Source organism: Triturus cristatus, chromosome 7, assembly GCF_964204655.1.
Source record: "Triturus cristatus chromosome 7, aTriCri1.1, whole genome shotgun sequence".
Classification (NCBI taxonomy): domain Eukaryota; kingdom Metazoa; phylum Chordata; class Amphibia; order Caudata; family Salamandridae; genus Triturus; species Triturus cristatus.
This window is the reverse complement of record NC_140590.1, coordinates 67,398,030-67,418,168: the sequence shown is the minus strand read 5'-3', so window position 1 is coordinate 67,418,168 and position 20,139 is coordinate 67,398,030. Positions and strand designations below refer to the sequence as shown.

Here is a 20,139-nt window from a genome sequence, read left to right as displayed (position 1 = left end):
GCAGAGCTGCCACACTTTTAAGGTGATAGACCTGGCACTGGTCCGCATGGCTGCAATCACTTTGATGGGACCATGCAATAACAAGGTTTCTGATACTCAATGATCTCAACTCTCAGAAGGGCTCCTCATGGAAGCACCATAGGGCTGATCTACATACCCTCAGACTGCCTCGGCCCTCATTAGAGAGGCTGCGGCCATTGTGTATGGAGAAGTGCAGGCACTTCTCAACTGTGAGCAGATCATATGAGACAGAGAACCTACACAGTGGTTGCAGATCTTTTAAAGTGGTAGGTTTTGCATGGTGCACCTCTTGGAATGCTTGGCGACCCTCGAGCCACAGTCAGTCTTGGTTATGAAACTGCATTTGAGCTTCAAGGAATGCACAGCCGCTATCATTACCTCTTGTGGCCACTCACCCAACACTATGGCCAACATCTGGGTGGCCTTCTTCTCCTTCTGCTGGGAGATCCGACCCTTGGCCACAGATTTCAGAGACAGGGCAATGGATTCCTCTCCTGCCCGAGGGCCCGGGAAGGCAAGGGTGGCTCTGCTACGCTTGAGCTTCAGGGTGGCAGTTCTAGCTGGTGCTGACATGGTCTCCACATCAGAAAAAGCCCCGGCGCTGCTCGGCAGGGCGCAGGAAGCAGTGGGGGTGGCCATCTGGAGTGCAGGCTGCAGACCCCTTGGCTGGCTTCCTCTCATCCGGCTGAGGAATGGACGCTGTTCGGATGGCTCTGGGTGTACGGCAGCTTCTCGGACCAACATCTACAAAAGGTTCGAGAAGAGAACGCTGGGTGAGCTATACAGTTCACAATAAGAAAATAATGTTTGCACAGGGTGGTGGGAGAACAACCTCCAAGGCCCCCCACAGTCCACCACTAGGCCAGAAAGAGGGTCCATCAAGGGGACATCTCATATACAGTAATCAACCTTACTCTGCATCCTTACTCTACAGCACCATACCATGACATACAAAATACCTACCCGACCCAACTACATCATAACATTAAATGCCGACCTGAGCACAAAATAACCACCCTCATCCAACACCACCCTTCCATACCAGTCAGCTGTCTACTACCACAATCCACCACAGCCTTATACAACATAGCATAGCACTTATACAGTCGCATACTCTGCCATCCATGATATAGCATATGATACTACTCCATGCCATAAATAAGTGTTACCATAGTATAATTTACCACAGGATAGCATGGCAGACCACAGCATGCTATACCTTAGTATACTAAACCAAGGGAAGCCATGCACACCGCCAGATAACCAGAATACACTGCCTCTACCACAACACACAGTGCCTTCCCCATCCCACGAGGGAACTCAACCTAATAGTGTATTGTACAACCTCACTATAACAGAATAACTCATAACACGCCAGGTATTATCCTGCCCTCACTACTGCCCTGACACCCCTTACCATACAATACACTATGATGCCCTACCAGGGTCTAGTACAAGAGATGCTGTAACCAGATCACTTCTTAGCGCTTTATAATGAACTTGGCCTCTCATACAGCTCCACACCCCCTCACACACCACCGTCATCTCACTCTGGTGAAAGGGAATGTTCACCAGACCTCTCTTGTGACCCCGTAAGGAGTTACACACTGGTGTGATTCCACCCTAGCACAGTCTGGCACTCAAAGGTATTGGCAGTAGATAGGGCATCGATTATAAATTTAGCTAACAGAACCCTAAATAGAATTGAGATAGATGTGTTAGGAAAAGGTTTTAGCTTTGGGCCTACTGCTGAGGTGAATAGGTTTCACTTAGAGAAAGATCTTAGATCTTTTTTTAGAAAAATAAGATTCAAAAGATTTTTTGAAAATAGACCTTTCAGAAGGCTGAATAATGTATCGAGTTTAAGACCCAAGTCCACTTTTACTCCCTCATTAGCACAAGTGGGTAAAAACATAGATTTTTTTTTTTTTTAAATAAAATATTTTATTGATTTTAGATTGTAAAATTACAGATCAAGATTTGCACGTTTTCCAATCCAAATATAACTATTTTCTTTGAACATAACAGTGCACAATGACTCATTCGATCATCCTATGGACATGTCCCCTCCTTCTCGACATTTCCATCTCCACAGTTGGTGAGACACAGAATTCCCCCCTACGTGTATTCCACCCGCTCCATTTTTAGTCCCATTTCTTAGGACAACCGCTAGATTTATAGACATCTTTTTCTGCAATCATAAACGTGTCCATCTCCGCTGCCCAAACCTTAGTCGATGGTCGTTCCGCTGCCCCCAATTTCATTGCAATAGTTTTTTTCACCAAAGTGTAGCCCAGGCTGGCTAGTTGCTGTTCCACTTCTGTTAGACCAGTGGCCTCCCAAATATTGAGAATTCCCATTGGTGGTGTTAAGGTGATTTGTTTCCCTAATGCGTCCTGCATCTGTGTTGTCGCCCTCTCCCATAGGGGTCGTATTTGGGGGCAGTCCCATAGAATGTGATAGAAAGTTGCGTCCTGGTGACATTCGCGCAAACAGAGCGCGTCCTGTCTCGTCCCTATTTTGGCTAGGGTAACTCCGGTAAGGTATGTCCTGTGTAAAATTTTCAATTGAATCAATCGAAAACGATGAGTTAGGGCTGCTTCCCTTGGGGACATCAATGTAGTTTGCCAGTCCTCATCTTCAATTTGTCCAATATCAGCTTGCCAGTGGTCTCTGAGTTTTCAAAAGGAATCTGGTAGGTTATTGCACAATTTACGATATGTGAGTGATATGGCTCTGTCTGGGATAGGCTCAGAAAGCAACTGGTCCTCTAAGGGAGATGATTCCGGCACCTTTGTCATGTCTGGGAGCGCTACCGTAAGAGCATGGCGGGTCTGCAAATAGCGAAATATCTCCCCATGTGCCAGTTCGTATTGCTCTTGTAGTTCCCTGAATGTAAGGATCTTGCCCTTTTTAACTAAATCTCCTATAATGGACAGGCCAATGGCATCCCACTTATCAAAACCCAGATGGTGACATAGTAACCCCAGTCTTTGAGAGGACCATAGGGGCGTGGCCCTAGTCAGCACCCCGGTCCAGCCCAGACGTTTGGTTGTCTGATGCCAGATATTTACGGTTTGAGCCACAGGGCCCAGATACCTCCCTGTTCGGACCTTGGTGTATAAGGCCCCCAGGCACCCCTCTCGTCCCATTTGATATCTATCCAGTCTGTACGCTGGGTCCGTCGTAGAAAATATAGAGGTTTTTGAAAGAGCAGTGGAGGTAGGGTTTCAGGGAAGCATTACTGAAGCATATCCACATTCCCACGACTTATCCAAGAGTCAAAGGAAAGCTATTAGCAGCTTAAAGGAAGATCTCACGATTACCATAACGCCCACAGATAAGGAGGGGGGGGGGGAGGCGTTGTGGTTTTTGACACCAAGGATTATGAAAAAAAGGGTATACAAACTTGTAGAAGTAGAGGAACATTATGAAAAAGTTCAGGTGAAAGAGCTATCAATTTTAGTGAATAAATGCCGTGAGCATTTGTCGGAAGCTAAAGAGCAAAATTGTATAAGTGAAGAGAAGTTTACATTTTTGAATATCCAAGAACCTAAAATCCTGGCTCTTTATGGATTACCCAAAATCCACGAAGACAGCATGGATCCACCTTTAAGACACATTGTCACTTTTCTGAGCTCTTTCCTGGAACCTCTTGTAAAATTCCATATAAAAGAAGCAGGAAGTCCAGTAGATGGTTAAAGATGTTTATTCCATAAGGAACAGTACTGCTCAATGAAGATCCTGTATCAGAATGAAAAGAATTCCATTTCTACTTGGAAGCACAGCTAACTGAATGGCAGGTGCCAGAGTTAAACGTACACAGAAGAATTAAAGGGAAAGGGACAACAAAAGAGAGTAATGTACAAGCAATGTAACACCTCTAAATAAGTATGTTGACTTTTTCCTGAAACCTCTTGTCAGCAAGTTGAGATCATATGTGAGGGATTCTACTCACATCATCACTCTCCTGGAAATAAATCCTTTAACCAAAATACTCAGTGTCTGGTTACACTAGACATTGAGGCTTTAGATACCAATATCCCCCAAGAATCCACTGTTCAAGTGATAAGAGATTTTAGAGAATACAGAAATTGAGGGAGCAAATAAGGAATTTATTGTTAACTATACCATGGTCCTGAGAAACAATATCTTTCTATTTAAGGATCAGCTATTTCGCCACAAGAAGGAGACTAGCATGGGGGCCACCTGTGCTCCCAGTCTGGCCTGCCTATATGTAGGCAAATTTGAGAAGAAACGTGTTTACAATGAAATGGCCCCATTCTCTCTCTGAAAATGTGTTTGCAAAGAAAAAGTTGATTTTTTCAGACATATCTGTAAAGGAAAAAGAAGGAAAACTGGAGGTGGAACTATACACTAAACCGATGGACAAAAACACCTTGCTCAACTATTCATGTTTCCACCCAAAATCCCAGAAGGATATTATTCCATTCAGTCAATTCCTCCGTCTCCAGAGGAATTGTTCTGATTTACAGAATTTTTATAAACATGCTGAAGTCTTAAACTCTAAGCTTATGGACAGAGGATTACTCGGAAAACTAGTGTCTCATTCCCTGAAACGAGCCAGGTTTTGCCATGCCAAACGGTACTAAGAAGTAAAAGGAGATGACTAAAATAGTATTTGTCAGCTAGTGTTATGGGATTAGCAATAGGTTAAAAAATGTAATCAATAGACATTGGAACATCTTGAATGATGAGGAAGAGATCAAACTAGAGAGACCCCTCTTTGCATTTAAAAGAAATATAAACCTCCGAAACCAGTTGGGACACACTTATAGAGATGAATCAGGAAATAGGCAGACGACAATGGATAACAGCATGGTTAAAGGCAACACAAAATGTGGCAATTGCAATATCTGTGTACAGTGCTTAGTTGCGAAGGAGATAACACACAATGAAGACTAACAGTGGCCCGTACACTTAACAATTGCTGGAGCAAAAATGTGATCTACTTGCTAAGATGCCCATGTGGCTAGGGATACGTGGGCGAAACTGGCAGAGAGCTAAGAGTTAGATTGCAGCAGCGTAAGTCCGCCATTAGAACGACGAAACCCAATGCCCCCCTGGTCCCTCACTTCCAAAATCGAGGCAACAAAGTATCGGAATTTGAGTGGTTCATTTTGGAGAGGTTCAACATTTGTAAAAGAGGAGGAAACATGAATGAAAAAAGGAAAGCTAGAGAGCAATGGTGCATTTCTATACTTAACACACCAAGGGGCCGATTCACAGAACTAACTTAAGACAAAATCCTAAACTTACTACTTTTGGTATTCACAGAAGTTAGGATTTTATCTTAAGTTTGACATAAGACAGACTTAAGACAGACTTAAAACAGACTTAAGACAGACTTAAGACAAACTTAAGACAAACTTAAGGCAAACTTAAGACAGACTTAAGACAGACTTAAGACAGACTTAAGACAAACTTAAGACAAAATCCTAACTTAAGTCTGTCTTAAATCTGTCTTAAGTCTGTCTTAAGTCTGTCTTAAGTCTGTCTTAAGTTTGTCTTAAGTCTGTCTTAAGTCTGTCTTAAGTCTGTCTTAAGTTTGTCTTAAGTTTGTCTAAAGACAAACTTAAGACAAAATCCTAACTTCTGTGAATACCAAAAGTAGTAAGTTTAGGATTTTGTCTTAAGTTAGTTCTGTGAATCGGGCCCCTTGAAATGGAATCAATTTGAGGTAAGAGTGGGACAAGTTAGTAATTTGAGAAGCTGACCACTTGAGAGTGATACATACAACCATTTGCTGAGAGACAGGAATTTGGCAGCTGGTGTTATCTATCTGGTTGGAGACATTCTTGTATATAGAGCAATCCTAGAAAGATATTTGCTCCCTAAGTAAATAATTAGGGTTTGTGGAGTCATTTGGGTTCCTTTTATCCTCTTATCCTTCCTATATTGTGTTAAACATGGAGAATTTAGATGCCCCCTATACAGCTGGTTACTGGATAAATCCAAATAGGACCACTTCTTTTTCATGGTTAGATGCTCCAATATTGCGGACGTATTAGCCACAATTCGTTTCAATCCCGATTTCGGGTGAAACGGATGTGACCTGGAGCATTGGATCCATAGTAGTGAGGGTGGTCACTGATTCTATATTATGTGCAGAAAATCCCCGGATTATGACGTATATTGGTCAGTCGGATGGTGCGGGCGCAGTGTGTAGGAATAGAGGAAGTCAATTCCAAGATGACTACGCCATTATTTGTTGATGTGCCTTGACCTTCATTTGTGGACATTACGTGACGTATGCATTACGGGCGCATATACACCCAGGATCCTTCGCGTCTCGTAACTCGAACGTGAGATGGGAGGCGATCGCATTAGGATGGAGGCAACTTTTTCCGGTTAGCGGGGGGACGTTTGAAGTTAGGAGCCTGTTTATAGATATTTGTGTAAAGGGGATAGTCTTACCAGCCTCATTCTACGGTTGCGAGGATGTGGAAAGAGGGTTTCACGGGAGCCTCTCATTGGTCCCACATATAATGTACTGTTTTGGACTATTGATAGTGTAATTCCCTTTTCAAATTTCATTTACCATTCTTTGGACATGATTCCTAGTATAAATTCTTCCGTTTTTGAATCAATACATTGGTAATATAGGACAGGCCCGTACCTAAGACGGAGAATGCTGCATCTAAAATCTTAGAGGGATGAAGATTGACATATATTTACACTAGATTCAAGGATAATATTGGGTTTATAACCCTTTTACCCTATATATGTGGAGGGCTCTCTATGAACTAATAAAACTGATGTAAGCAAGTCTCTAAAGAACCCTTGACATATATATTTTCTTAATTTTAAGCCTAGATACTAGATGAACCAAGACAATAAACTAAGATTAATTCTTCTTATGTCAAAGAATACTGTTTCTTGAAGTTTACAGACACCAATCGGGCCTCAGAAGCTGATTCATGTAATCGTTTATCAGAACAAATATCTAGTGGAGATTGTTCAATCCCACTTATAACACGAACAAGGATCTATATCAAGAAATGTAGGTATTTGGAGTCCCTTTTGTAACTAGTGGGAGAAAGGGATGATATATGCTTGGCATTAGCCATTTTTTTATATATAGTCTTTATCTTTTGCCTTCCTTTAGTTTATTATAAAGATCCACATACCAATGGGACCGTTGAAAAACCTTGTGTGAGGTATAAGAACCCAAGGATTCATCTAAAAAGGAGCAATACATGCTAGGTACTACGCCTAAATTGTTGGTGGGTCAATCCCCATACCATTATGTAGTAGGGCGAGGATAAAAATGGACAGGATCATGGTTGTTGTGTGTAAGTGAGATGCGTATGGGTTATTTTGAGTGTGCATAATCCCAATATCACCAAGTCATGTTTAACAAGGTTTTTAACATATGTATAAAAGACGTACTCACAGAAGTAAACATAAGTTAGAATTAGTGCAATTCTTATACCACATAGATATTTAAACATATATTTTCATGTGTATGTATGAAGTACTATCTAGTGTACAACTATATTTTGTCTTACAATGTAGAGATTGTATTAAATCTGAAAATGGTCTTTGTTTTGTTTTTTTAAATGGTTTATGATAGATTTCAACTAGTGGGATACAGCTATTCTTTTCCTGAAGAAGGTGGTCTGGATCATTTAAAACCCACCGAAACGCGTCGATGCTGAAATGTCTTTACACTAAATTGACTCAACATTGGTTGGAACAAGAGACTTTCTTTCTTAGTGATAGTTTAACCTATGATTTATTGTTCGATTAGTGTTTTTTAATGACAAAAACTAATGTCTATGGTATTCTCCCCCTGTGGGAATATGAATTTTAATGTTTTTTAGGGTTGTCAATCTGAACTTAGTACAATTTTGGTGTGTATTTGAATTTCGCATACATATAGAACATAGAATTCTATGGATAAACCTGTTTTGCACATATTTATTGCTACATTGAATGTGTTCTAAAGAAACTTTCTGCTTTTTAAATAAGAGTGTATAGTTGTGTATGAATTTGAACAGTACTTCTGGGTGATATTGGTTTAATTTTGGATGAATGAGTGTGCAGTTTTAAATCAGTTTTTTGTTTATAAATATCCAAAGGGAAATTGTTTATTTTTGGCTCTTTAGAAAACACATTCAGAACATTTCCACATGGTCTGTAGATGAGACGTCACGGGGAAGAAAAATCACAGATCCGCTCTTTCACACTTCCTCTTCTTCTGATCCTTAGACGCCCTCACGGCCACCTTGTCTCTTACTCACGCTGTCACTCTGTGCCTGTGATGCCCTCTCTCCCAGCTCCTCTCTTACCCACACTGTCACTCCTTGCCTGAGATGCCCTCATATGCTTCTCCTCTTTTACTCACGCGTCACTCAGTGCCTGATATGCCTTCATACCTACCTCCGCTCTCCCTCTGCACCTGAGATGCCCTCACACCCACCTCCACTCTCCCTCTGCACCTGAGATGCCCTCACACCGACCTCTGCTCTCCCTCTGCACCTGAGATACCCTCACACCCAACTCCACTCATCATCTGCACCTGAGATGCCCTCACATCCACCTCAGCTCTCCCTCTGCACCTGTGATGCCCTTACACCCACCTCCGCTCTCCTTCTGTGCCTGATATGCCCTCACACCCACCTCCGCTCTCCCTCTGCACCTGAAATGCCCTCACACCCACCTCCGCTCTCCCTCTGTGCCTGAGATGCCCTCACAGCCACCTCTGCTCTCCCTCTGCGCCTGAGATGCCCTCACACCCACCTTCTCTCTCTGTCTGTGCCTGAGATGCCCTCAGACCCACTTTCACTCTCCCTTTGTGCCTGAGATGCCATCACACGCAGGTCCACTCTTACCCCCTCACTCTGTGCCTGAGATGCCCGCACATGCATCTCCTCCCTTACTCACCCATCACTCTGTGCCTGAGATGGTCTCACATCCACCTCTGCTCTCCCTCTGCGCCTGAGATGCCGTCACACGCAGGTTCACTCTTTCCTCCTCACTCGTTGCCTGAGATGCTCTCACATCCATCTCCTCTCTTAGTCACAATGCCATTCTGTGCCTAAAGAGCCCCGCACACAGCTCCACTCTCACTCACCCCCTAACTCTGTATCTGAGAGGCCATCACACCCAACTCCTCTCTTACTCACACCATCACTTTGTCCCTGTGATGCGCTCACATGCAGCTCCACTCTTACCCCTTCACTCTGTGCCTAAGATGCTCTCACACCCAACTCCAATCTGCCATCGTCCTCCTATATTTATATTTATAAGCACAACATTCATTCGGGTGGATATCACGTCGCTTGAAAAGCGGGAACCTGAGTGAGAGAGGTATAATGTTAGGGGCCTCTGTGTCAGCAGTTACACCCTGGGGAACAGATGGGTCTTCAATTTCCTTTTAAATAACATATAGTCATCGGTAAGATGAAGTTCTAGAGGTAATTCATTCCAGTGATGCCCTCCCATTCAGATCCTCTCTTACCCCCACCTACAGCAGTACCCTCACTTCCTCTCACTTTTTACCTGTACACCTGAGATTCCGTCACACATTTGCACCCTCCTTCACTTCCTATCACTTTATACTTGAAATGACCTGACACACAGTAGCACGCTCACTCATTTCCTCTCATTTTGTACCTAAGATGGTCTCTCACATACACAGCTACACACCTGGGATTCTCACACGCATCTGCACCCTCCCTCACTTCCTCTTACCTAACCCTTGAGATGCCCTCGCTCACTGCTGCACTCTCCCTCGCTTCCTCTCTCTCTCTTTCTTTGAGACTCACTCACACTCCCACTTCCTCTCCCCTGCACCAGCAATTTTTAAAAATAATCTGGAAAGGAAAACACATTTTCATGAAATATTCTACAATCTTAGGAGGTAAATAAAATCCTAGGAACAATAGTGACAGAGCAAACAGCTTAATCCCCATCAGTCACTGTTCATGGCACATTCAGTGAATATTAACCTCTAGCCGTCAGTGGCGAGCCATGCATATCATATTTTTTCAATTTATTGGAGGTTTTAGAGTACACAGGGGGGATATTCTCAAGAACGTGTGATAACCATCGCAAATTAAGCTTAACGCAACTTTGCATATCGCCTTCCATCGCGAGAAAATAACACCGTCTTAACGTCCAATTACCAACCCGGTGGCACCATGCAATAGCAGCATGATAATGCGCCAAATGACCGCGTAAAAACCGACACTACAAACAAAAAATGCGAAACACAAACGCCCAAAAAGTTGCGATGCCACAAAGCGCGATACCAAAATCAGCAAAAACCTGCGACAGGCCTGCAATTCCCACGCGTCATGTGGGTAAATGCACTATAAAAGCAACAACAAAAAACACCAAAACCTATTCAAACTGCATAGCACCATGGATGCACCCAGACCGAGTGCAGAGGATAAGCCGAACCCCACAAGTCCCACGGAGGACCAGCCAGGAACCCCGTGTTCGGGGAAGGGCAAGGAGAAGAGGAAGAGGAAGACTGGGTTCAGTGCTCAGGAAGACTGGATCATTGTCACGGAGGTGATAGAACACCATCAACAACTGTTCATCACCTCCACTGCAGCACTGGCAACCCAAATGGAAATATGGCAGTCCATCGTCACCAAAGGCAATGCAGTCGGAGTGTCGAGGAAGTCAATGGAGGAGGTCAAGAGGCGCTGGCATGAAGTGCACAGCCAAACCAAGGAGAAGCTCTCCGCCAACAGGAAAGCAGCAAGGGCAACTGGAGGTGGGCCTCCTGCGCCACAGGAGGAGCTGGATGAGCTAGAGCAAATGGTGGCCACAGTCATCAGTGTGGAGACGGTGGCAGGAGTTGGGGGCATGGACACAGCTCGAAATTACCTGACCCAACAGCAACAGGGTGAGTAACCACCAGGGACTGGGGCACTGGGGAAGATGGGCACAATGGCACACATGCACAATTATATGTAGCACACTGCACACTTACAATGATTGTGAAACATGTCCCTGATACCATTGGCACACTTCAGCACACATAGGAACATCAAGTAGGCCCCCGTCCACTATGGGCACACTTGGGCCCCTCCAAATCACCAACGACACAACCCAGCCGTACACATGTGATGAATACAGAAAAGCAGTGGCTGTGTGAGCCACACTGACTATGCAAGTGACACTGCATGACTGATAGCATGGCAGCAGCTAATATAAATGACATGGTGCACGATTCGACATGGAGGGGGCCCAGTGCGGATCACATCCGTAAAGGAGCAGGTCACACTCTGACATATACACGTGCACCCACAACCCATGCAGTCCAATACACGCAGCAGATGAACAATGCACAAGGCCAAAAAATCTGTCCGAGCACGTATGACCCAAATCGCTAACATGTCAGTCCCCGAAAAGCACACAATTCAAAGGCACAACGCCTTAAAGGGAGAAAGGTACACAAACTCAGAGCTGCAGGGGCAACTCCCCCAACATGCAGCACATACACATAGCGATTACAGAACATCAGCAATGACGGCAATGTGGTACAAAGTGCAACACCTACACCACAGGACAGAGGACACAACAGGTTCCGATTGTGCCAAGTAACTGTCCACTCACATCTGGCATTGATTGACATTGTGTGATGATAATGTACGGGTACTACCAAACATCCGTCATGTATTCGAAAGTCCCACTGTCTGCCATCAAATAGCCAGCTCCACCAAAACAGTCACAATGTGCATTGTCATGCAGTCTGTCTGTAAACATCTGCCAAGCGTCAACATACAGGCGAAACTCTGTTAACCTGCATCTCCCCTTAACATTGCAGAGGGACAATCAACACCTACTGCAGAGGAGACCGCAAACTCCATCATTTATGATGTAGAGGACAACCTGCACATTTGTCAAGACACCCTTCAATGGATAATGGACAGGCTCCGCAGCCCACCCCCAGGAGCAGGGCAGGCCACCTGCCTCGAAGTGACCCCACCACCTGCACAGACCACACAGCAGGAAACACACACCACCACGGCTGTCTACCAGGACCCCCAAGAACAATACATGGAATTTCAACGCCGTGTGTTGGGTTGCCAGGTGGAGTTGGCGGATCAGCTGCGGGTGGGTTTCGAGCTTGTGGCATCCAAATTCGAGGCCATACGTGGGTGTCTGAGTCTCATCAGCGACCACGTACAGTCCCTTACGGACACCCCCTGTCCGCACCCATGCTCACCGACAATCCTTGGCTGACCTCGCTGGGGCCATTACTCGGATACAGGAACTGTCCAGTCAGACAGGCACCAGCGATGACAGCACAGAGTTGGCACAGATGCGGAGGACAATGGAGACCATGGAGAAGATGCAGGCTGGAAGTAGGGCTGCCACGGCTGAACACCTGCGAGATGTAGCTGGGAACTTCAATGCCCTGCAGTACTTCATCTTGCCATTGCTGCCACTGAGCCAGTCCCAAAGAACTGCAGCGAGAACTTCGACACACACATCTCCGACCCCTGATGTGTCAGTGGCACACAGTGATGCAGCCCCATCACCTTCGCATCCTGATGTCTCAGTGGCACCCAGTGGTGCAGCCATTACACAGCCACACACACCGGAGCTGAAGAAATATCAGGGGAGTAAGATGTGGATGGTAATTACTGTGTGAGGAAGGAGGTAGTAGCATCCATCACCGCCAGATGGCCTGTTCCTGCCTGGTTCAGCCCTATGCATCATGCCCTGGGAAAACACCTCCCACTGTCCCCAGGATTACTCTGCGACATCCATCCGGACCCCGACATGGACTGCCACATCTTCACTGCTTGACAATTACACAGCAATCCTGCTGCGGACTGCACTCCCCCTCTTCCCAATCACTTTTCAATCCCCACAGGACTCTGGTTGGCCCACCACTGGGCTTCCATGTTATGTGGGCTTGGATGACCATGTACGGCTCCAGCTCCGTTATTCACCAGAATGTGAATAAAACATGCTAAATCACACAGATGTGTCATGGCTAAGTTCACTCATGTATGAAATTATGGCTGGATGTAGGGACAATGATTGCACAAGAAGGTACACCCTGGTGAATTACATCAATGCGCATGTTTATCCCTGAGACACATGGCCAATCGGATGACTGTGAAGGTGAGTACTAGCTGTGTCCCCTTTGCACATTTAAACAATCTCACAAACCCCAACGTAGGCACACGTCCATGTATTGAATAGGGCTGTGTGTAGGAATGACCAAATCGGTAGCAGGCCAGGAGTGGTGTCCTACTTCACATGTGACAACAGAACTTCACGTCGCATACCTACTCACACACATTTGTGTGGACACATTCTGTCATGATATATGACAATGCTTCTCATGGTCAGAGGTTGGACACCATACTCATATTGCTGAAGACACGTAAGTGCACAGGTCTTCCAGCAACTATCCCTAAACAATGTCTAACTCACAGAGGTGGAGCTATCAAAAGGGACCCACCCCTATTGTACATGCGTCAATCAGACCCTCCCGGTGTAGGGACGATGCTCATTGTGGCACACGAGTGGTCAATCTTATCAACACTAATCACAGTTAGACACCAGTGAAGTTGCGTAGACTTTATAGGCATTTGCGTGTCAGTACGGTCAAGGCATGGGCCACAATAGACAGGGACATGCTTAAGACACTTGCACGCAGCATGGGAACCTTTCGAGGTGCAGGAAATGGGGAGGCAGAGCTGAACATCAATCATTATGGATGGTCTCAGCCCACCTTGCCTTGCTGGATGAGTCATGTGTTGTTTGGCATCTGCCCATTGCCCTATGTGAGGGGGCACGACTTGCAGCCCATGGGGTCTGCATAGTGTTCTGCCACCGGACTGCGCCGACTGTCTGCTCTGCTGACAGTGATCAGGTAGAAGGGTCCAAGAAGGTCACATGTCGTGCTACATTGCCATGTGTGTGCTCTTCCCCCAGCAGTGTGTCCGAATTGTTAACATTGCCAAACGACGCTGTGCTGCTCCAACCATGGAACTGCATCACCTTACACAGGTGTGTGTACATACGCGTAGTTCCACGCACATGCATTCAGAGTCCAGACGAAGGCAGGCATGTCCTCTGTAGTGGTGGGATGTGTGAGCACTCCCCACAATGCAACAAGGTTTTGGGACCTGTGCTGTGGGTGACAATCTGATGTGGCTGCAGGAACGTAGTTACTCGTCCATGAATGCCAGCGCAGCCTCATGTGCAATGTGCTCCAATAGTACCTCGTTGTCGGGTTCAAGGAACACCAGGGTGAGTCAATCCATTAACAGGTCCGGGCAGATGTGCTCAGTCCATGCCGTTTCCCCGATCCGCAACACAGCCCCATTGGGGAGCGCCTCGATGTGGTCACAGCACACGAGGAGTTTTGCAATCTCCTATGCGCAACTGGCAGCACATATGCCAGAGATCAGTGAAACCCATGCATGGCTATCCCGGTGACACTCCGGCTCGTTGGCCAACAGGGGGTGCACTGTCAGGCCATTATCCAATTCAGCTACCGTTGGGTTGGATAGGCAGACCTCCATGGGCCACTCGAATGTGCATGATCGACAGTGGAACCAGGGCTGGACGCAGGTGATGTAGGCAAGACGGAAACTGATCCGCAACACTGCCATTGGCAGGGATCCCAACAGATGCAGGATTTGTGCACGGTACAGTTCCACGTGACAGGGGTTGTGCCTGCCTTTGCGTTTGTTGGGCTCGTGGCACCGGCACTCCTCAGACCGGCGGAAGTTCGGTGAACTATATGCCACAGCTCTGGGCAATGAGTCATATGTGTGTGCGACGTTTGGACGTATGGGTAGTTTTCATCTTATCTGTCAAGGGCATCCCTTGCAGGTGTAGGTCGTGCAGGGATAAGTGTGTGTGGGGTGTGGGCACGTTGGTGTTTCATTGGTGCAGTTCGAGGTGTGGGAGTCGTCGGAGGCTAGTATGATATCTCACGCAGGGTGTGCCAGCCACATTCAGGACTAAGGTCGGTGGGTGTTGTGGCCCTCTTGGGTGTCCGGCACGCATGTTCAGTGGCTCCATGGCATCTTTGTTCTTCAGGTGTGGCTCTGGGCTGGGCTCTCTTTTCTGTTGAAGGTTGTAGTCCGACTTTGCATCAGGTAAGAGCAGCTGTTAGTTTCCTGGTGCTAACGTGCCTTATCGCATGTTTTGTGCTCTTATCGCAGATCTGGCTGGTCGTTAAGAATGATGCGCTGTGGTGTTTTCGTGGCTTTTTGCGCGGGAACGCCTACTCTGCATCTCATTAGTGATAGTTGCCGGGGTCATCTGTGGCGATGTTTTTTGAGGATGCTATCGCTGCAAATCTGGTGATATTGGCTGTTTGCACCAGCTTGTGAATGAGGTGATATATTTATTGCGACTTTGGCTGCGATAAAGTGCTGATAACTCGGCGATAACTCCTTGAGAATATGCCCCATGAGTGCTTAAGAGAGAGAAAGAGGGGGCAGGGGAAGGAAGAGGGGGCTGGAGAGAGAGAGAGCGCGAGAGAGAGAGAAAGAGAGAGAGACAGATAGAGTGAGAGCAGGGAGAGAGAGAGAGAGAGAGAGAGAGAGAGAGAGAGAGAGCATCAGAAATACACCCTGCTGGTTAAAGGGGCACTGTGGGGGCATTTACAAAGGGTTGCAGAGTAACACAAGAGTGCAGGAGGCAGGTGTATCTAGATTCTGTGTCAGGACTGGATGCTCAGATTATGCTTCCCATTTTTTTACTGAAAAAAGACAGCAGCCAATCAAAACATCATAATCCAGTCTACTAGTCACCATGCTCCCCAGTGGCCAATTTGGACAGAATTCAGTGCTTAATTTGAGCCGGTGTTTTCCGGTGCTCAGCACTGGCACTTAATTGTCACCCCTGGCACTAGGGATAGTCAACCACATGGTGGCACTGTCTGTTCAATTTTGAAAGGAGCACAACAACCGTGTTTTATTAAGTCAATTCACTTTGAAAATTAATAATACCAGCCTTACATGCCATTATTATCGTTTTGTGTGTCCTTATAGGAGTGCGATGGTTAGGTGTTATGTTGGTGCTGTCATTGGCAGCGCTGGCAGGGGCATTGGGTGGTGCAGGCTGCTGTGGCCTTCCGAGAAAGGCCCTGGCACTTTACAAATTAAGCACTGGGACAGATACAATCTTGCTCTCTCTTTCTTTGCTGCTCGGCAGTCAAGATGAGGGTCTTCCATTTGGTGCTTTTTTCATATGTTGTTTTCTATTGTTAATACTGGAATTGTTTAATATAATTTGCTTTATACTTTTGCCAATGTTAGCACATTTAGTCTTCAACACCGCTGGACACCAGTCACTTCATTTTTTTTGCAAATCTGTTTTATGAGTTTCTTGTTTTAAAGGGTTTACAATACTAATAACACCGGCGGCGTGCAAGCAGTAGTAGCCATTATAACATGTAACATGAGTATGGTACATATACGTAATATGGCATGATCATATTATGAGGATCAAAGGCTCAATGTTCATCAGGATTGGGAGGTAAAATTAGCCCCAAGTTAGTGAATATAGGGGCATATCAACAAGGGCTTTATCCCTGCTTTTTTGGCTTTAAAAGCCAAAAAAGGAGAGATAAAACTAGCGCCCTATCAACAACAGGGTGCTAACATGCAAATTCGCATGTTAGCACCCTTTTACTCTACGCTTCCCCTTGCATCTCTAATGAGATGCAAAGGGGGCGTTCCAGAGTAAGATAATAGGAGAAATGTCGCTAAGCGACATTTCTATTATCAAGAATGTCGCTAACCCTGTTAGAGACAAAAAAAGCAGCGCTAACCGCGGTTAACGCTGCTTTTTTACATCTGGTATTTTTCTGACTTAGCCATGATATCCTATGGAAGGAGTATATCATGGCTAAGTTTGCCTGTCCCTATCAACAAGCTAACGTGAGATTATCGCTGGATAATTTCATGTTAGCCACTTAGCGTGAGGATTTTTATCGCTATTGAGATAAGCGTTGCTAATAGCACGCTATCTCAGCGATAAAAATTCACGCTAGCCGGCGATAATTATCCTAGCGCTAAGTGCGCTTAGAGATAATTATCGCCGGTTGTTGTTGATATGCCCCATAGTCACATTTCGTGTCCATCAAGCAGCTTAAAAAAAGGGGGGGGGGAGGGGAGAAGCTGTGGCCAAAAAAGGGGGGGGCAGTGCAACGATTGTGAACATTTGGCAGCAGGTATCCAAAAGATTATACACATTATAAACTGTCTGTTGATTCGTGCCTTCACACAAGTTAACACACTACACAGATAATAACATTATTATTTGCACTGTGTTAGGCAGTATCATAAGTTTAGGGTGAGAAATTAAAGCTCAGATTGCGTTAACTTGCAAAAGAAGAACATTTTAAAACCGTAGTAACTGTTCTTCAGCCATTAACATTCTGGCGGAACTTGTGTGTTGTTTACTCACTATCGGAGATTGCCAACTGCCATTCCCCCTATCTATGAGTTGTATTAGCCCATGTGTACAAGTGGTGTGCAGTACGGTAGGGAAGTGACGCAGAGAATCCGCCACCCAAACTGAGGATGACACCAGCTACCGACAGGGTGTGGCTCAGGGGAATCCCCTCCGACCATGTCCGCAGACTGCAGTTCACAGTAGAGAGCGTCCCAGTATGCTGCAATAGGGATCTTGTGCAGTCCCAGTATTTCCTCGCGCCTAATGGCAATGCTCTCTGCTTTGCCCAGGCAAGCATTGAGTTCCGCCAGGCCATTAAAGCGGGGCGGGACGGGCGCCTTCCACTTCTTGGTAATGAGCCGCTTGGCCACTATCAGCCCCAAATCTAGAAATCTTGAGGTAACCTTTGTAGCGGGAATTCTTTGAAATTTATGCAACATGTAGGTTGGCCAGTCATGCGTCAGCGTTCGGTCAGTGCAGGTTTGCAGGAGAGAGGCCACTTGGTGCCAGTAGGTACCCCCCCGGGCACAACCCAATAGCATGTGGATTAAATCAGCCCCTTGTTCAGTGCATCTCGGACACTCGGCATCTACACAATTGAAGTATTGATGAATTTTTGCAGATGTGAGATACGCCCTAAGAACGATGAAAAGCTGTATTTGCCGGAAACGCATATTGCGGGGTATGCGTGTCGGGCTTTCAAGAATCCAAGCCCTTTCTGTGTCAGTAAGCTGGCGTCTCAGATAATGTTCCCACTTATGACGCAATGGGTCGAGGCTAATTGCAGCATAGGTCCTCGGGGAAGCTGCGAACCACCATGTCAGGTGCCTACCCGACCCCATACCATGCAAGTATTGCATGGTAAGATGTGTCTGTGGCTCCGCAGTGATATCCCCCCACCTAGCTGTGAGTGAAGCCACCAATGCACGATGAATCAGAAAGTGTCCAGGCGGGAGACATTCTTCTTCAACCAAGGTGATGTATGGTAAAAGTACCCCCTCCCGATATTAGTCTTCAAGTGTCTGAATGTGGATTTCAGGCCACCTTCTAAGTATCTGTGTAGATATTACTGTGCGGCCATCGGGGGTTTCCTCCAGAGGTATCGCTGGCGCATAAGGGGTCACCCTAAGGGTGATGTACGGGCTTCTGTGGAAGCATCTACAGGCTACATCAAGTAGTAAAGGCTCCGGTGGTCTGGAGCATGCACCTGGGTGAAAGAGGCTGACTATATGCTGCAGGGGATAGGGTGAACGTGTAGTGGCAGTATCTGCACAATGGCGGCCTGAGAGCCAATGCACCCCCATTGAAGTTGTGAGGCAAGATAATAATACTCAAGACAAGGAGCCGCCATTACCCCCTGGTCCACTGACAGGTAGAGTTTCTGCAGCCCCATCCTATGTCTGGCACTACCCCAGAAAAAAATCTAGAATTTGTTTTTCTATGCGGGTGAAGAAAGAGGCTGGGATGAAGACCGGCAGATTTGTAAAGTAGTTTAAGAGTCTCGGGAGCACTACCATTTTGGTAAGAGCAACCCTGCTTGCTACGGATAATGGTAGAGTGCTCCAAAATCGCATCTGCGATTTGAGGGACGTCACCGCCCGGCCCAGGTTCCCAATAAGGAGATCGTTTGTATGGTGGTAAATTTGGATGCCTAAGTACCAGAATGTGTCCTTCACCCACTGTACCTTTTTACCGCCCATACGAAATTAGGGTCCTGGAGTCCCTCTTTAAATGAGTAAATAAAAGATTAATCTACATTGACAGTCAGCCCAGAGAACCCAGCGAACTCCTCCAGTAGTTGCGTAAGTAGGGTGGGGGCACGGTTGATGTCTCTAATATAGATGAGGAGGTCATCGGTATATATCGACACTTGATGGGTGGCATCTCCCAGGGGCACCCCGTCGCCCAGTTGGGTGCGTAGCGCTTCTGCCAATGGCTCCATCGCAAGCGCAAACAGGAGCGGAGCTAGAGGGCACCACTACTGTGTACCCTGTATTAGAATAGACTCTGAAAGGTAGGGTCCCACTTTGACTCTGACTGTGGGGTAGGTGTAGAGGAGGTGTGTCAGTTTGATAAATACTGGGCCCAGCACGAATTTCTCGAGCACCATATATAGGTAGCTCCATTCCAGGGAATCAAAGGCCTTCTCCAGGTCCAATACAAGGCAACCCACCCGGGGCCATGCTTCCGCTGTATACACAGATACCCTGAAAAGCAGCGTAGATTAAGGGAGGTACTATGGGAAGACACAAAGCCATTTTGATCCGTGTGAACCAATGCCGGAACAACCTGTGCCAGTCTATCTGCTAACACCTTCGCTAGTATCTTGTAATCGGTGTTAAGCAAAACTAAGGGCCTATATGAACTCATCTCTGTAGGGTCTTTATGAGGTTTCAACAGCGATATCAGGTGCGCCTCGCGCATAGAGGGTGGAAGCTGCTTGGACTCTAATGCAGTGGCGTATAAGGTTTGGTGACGCTGTTCAAGGGAGACCCAGTATGCTTTGTAGTACGCTGCTGACAGCCCATCAGGGCCCGGGGACCTTCCAGAAGCAAGTGATTGTATGGCTTCCCCAATCTCTTCCAGTGTAATTGGTGTGTTGAGTGCCTCCCTATGCTCTTAACCCACTGTTGGCAGCTGCAATATGTCCAGAAACCCCTCTAGGTCACGCCCAGTGTCTCGTCCACGGGAGCGGTA

At 46.3% G+C, this 20,139-nt stretch overlaps 1 protein-coding gene across 1 annotated transcript in view; it reads right to left on the bottom strand.

The window, feature by feature from the left end:
* The window catches only part of LOC146808836 (D(2)-like dopamine receptor), a 224,237-nt gene that overhangs the window by 2,298 nt on the left and 201,800 nt on the right, over positions 1-20,139 (bottom strand). The window contains exon 7 of the mRNA XM_085614242.1: positions 417-765. Within this exon, the coding sequence (XP_085470368.1) occupies positions 417-765 (349 nt within the window). The remainder of the gene's footprint in view (positions 1-416; positions 766-20,139) is intronic.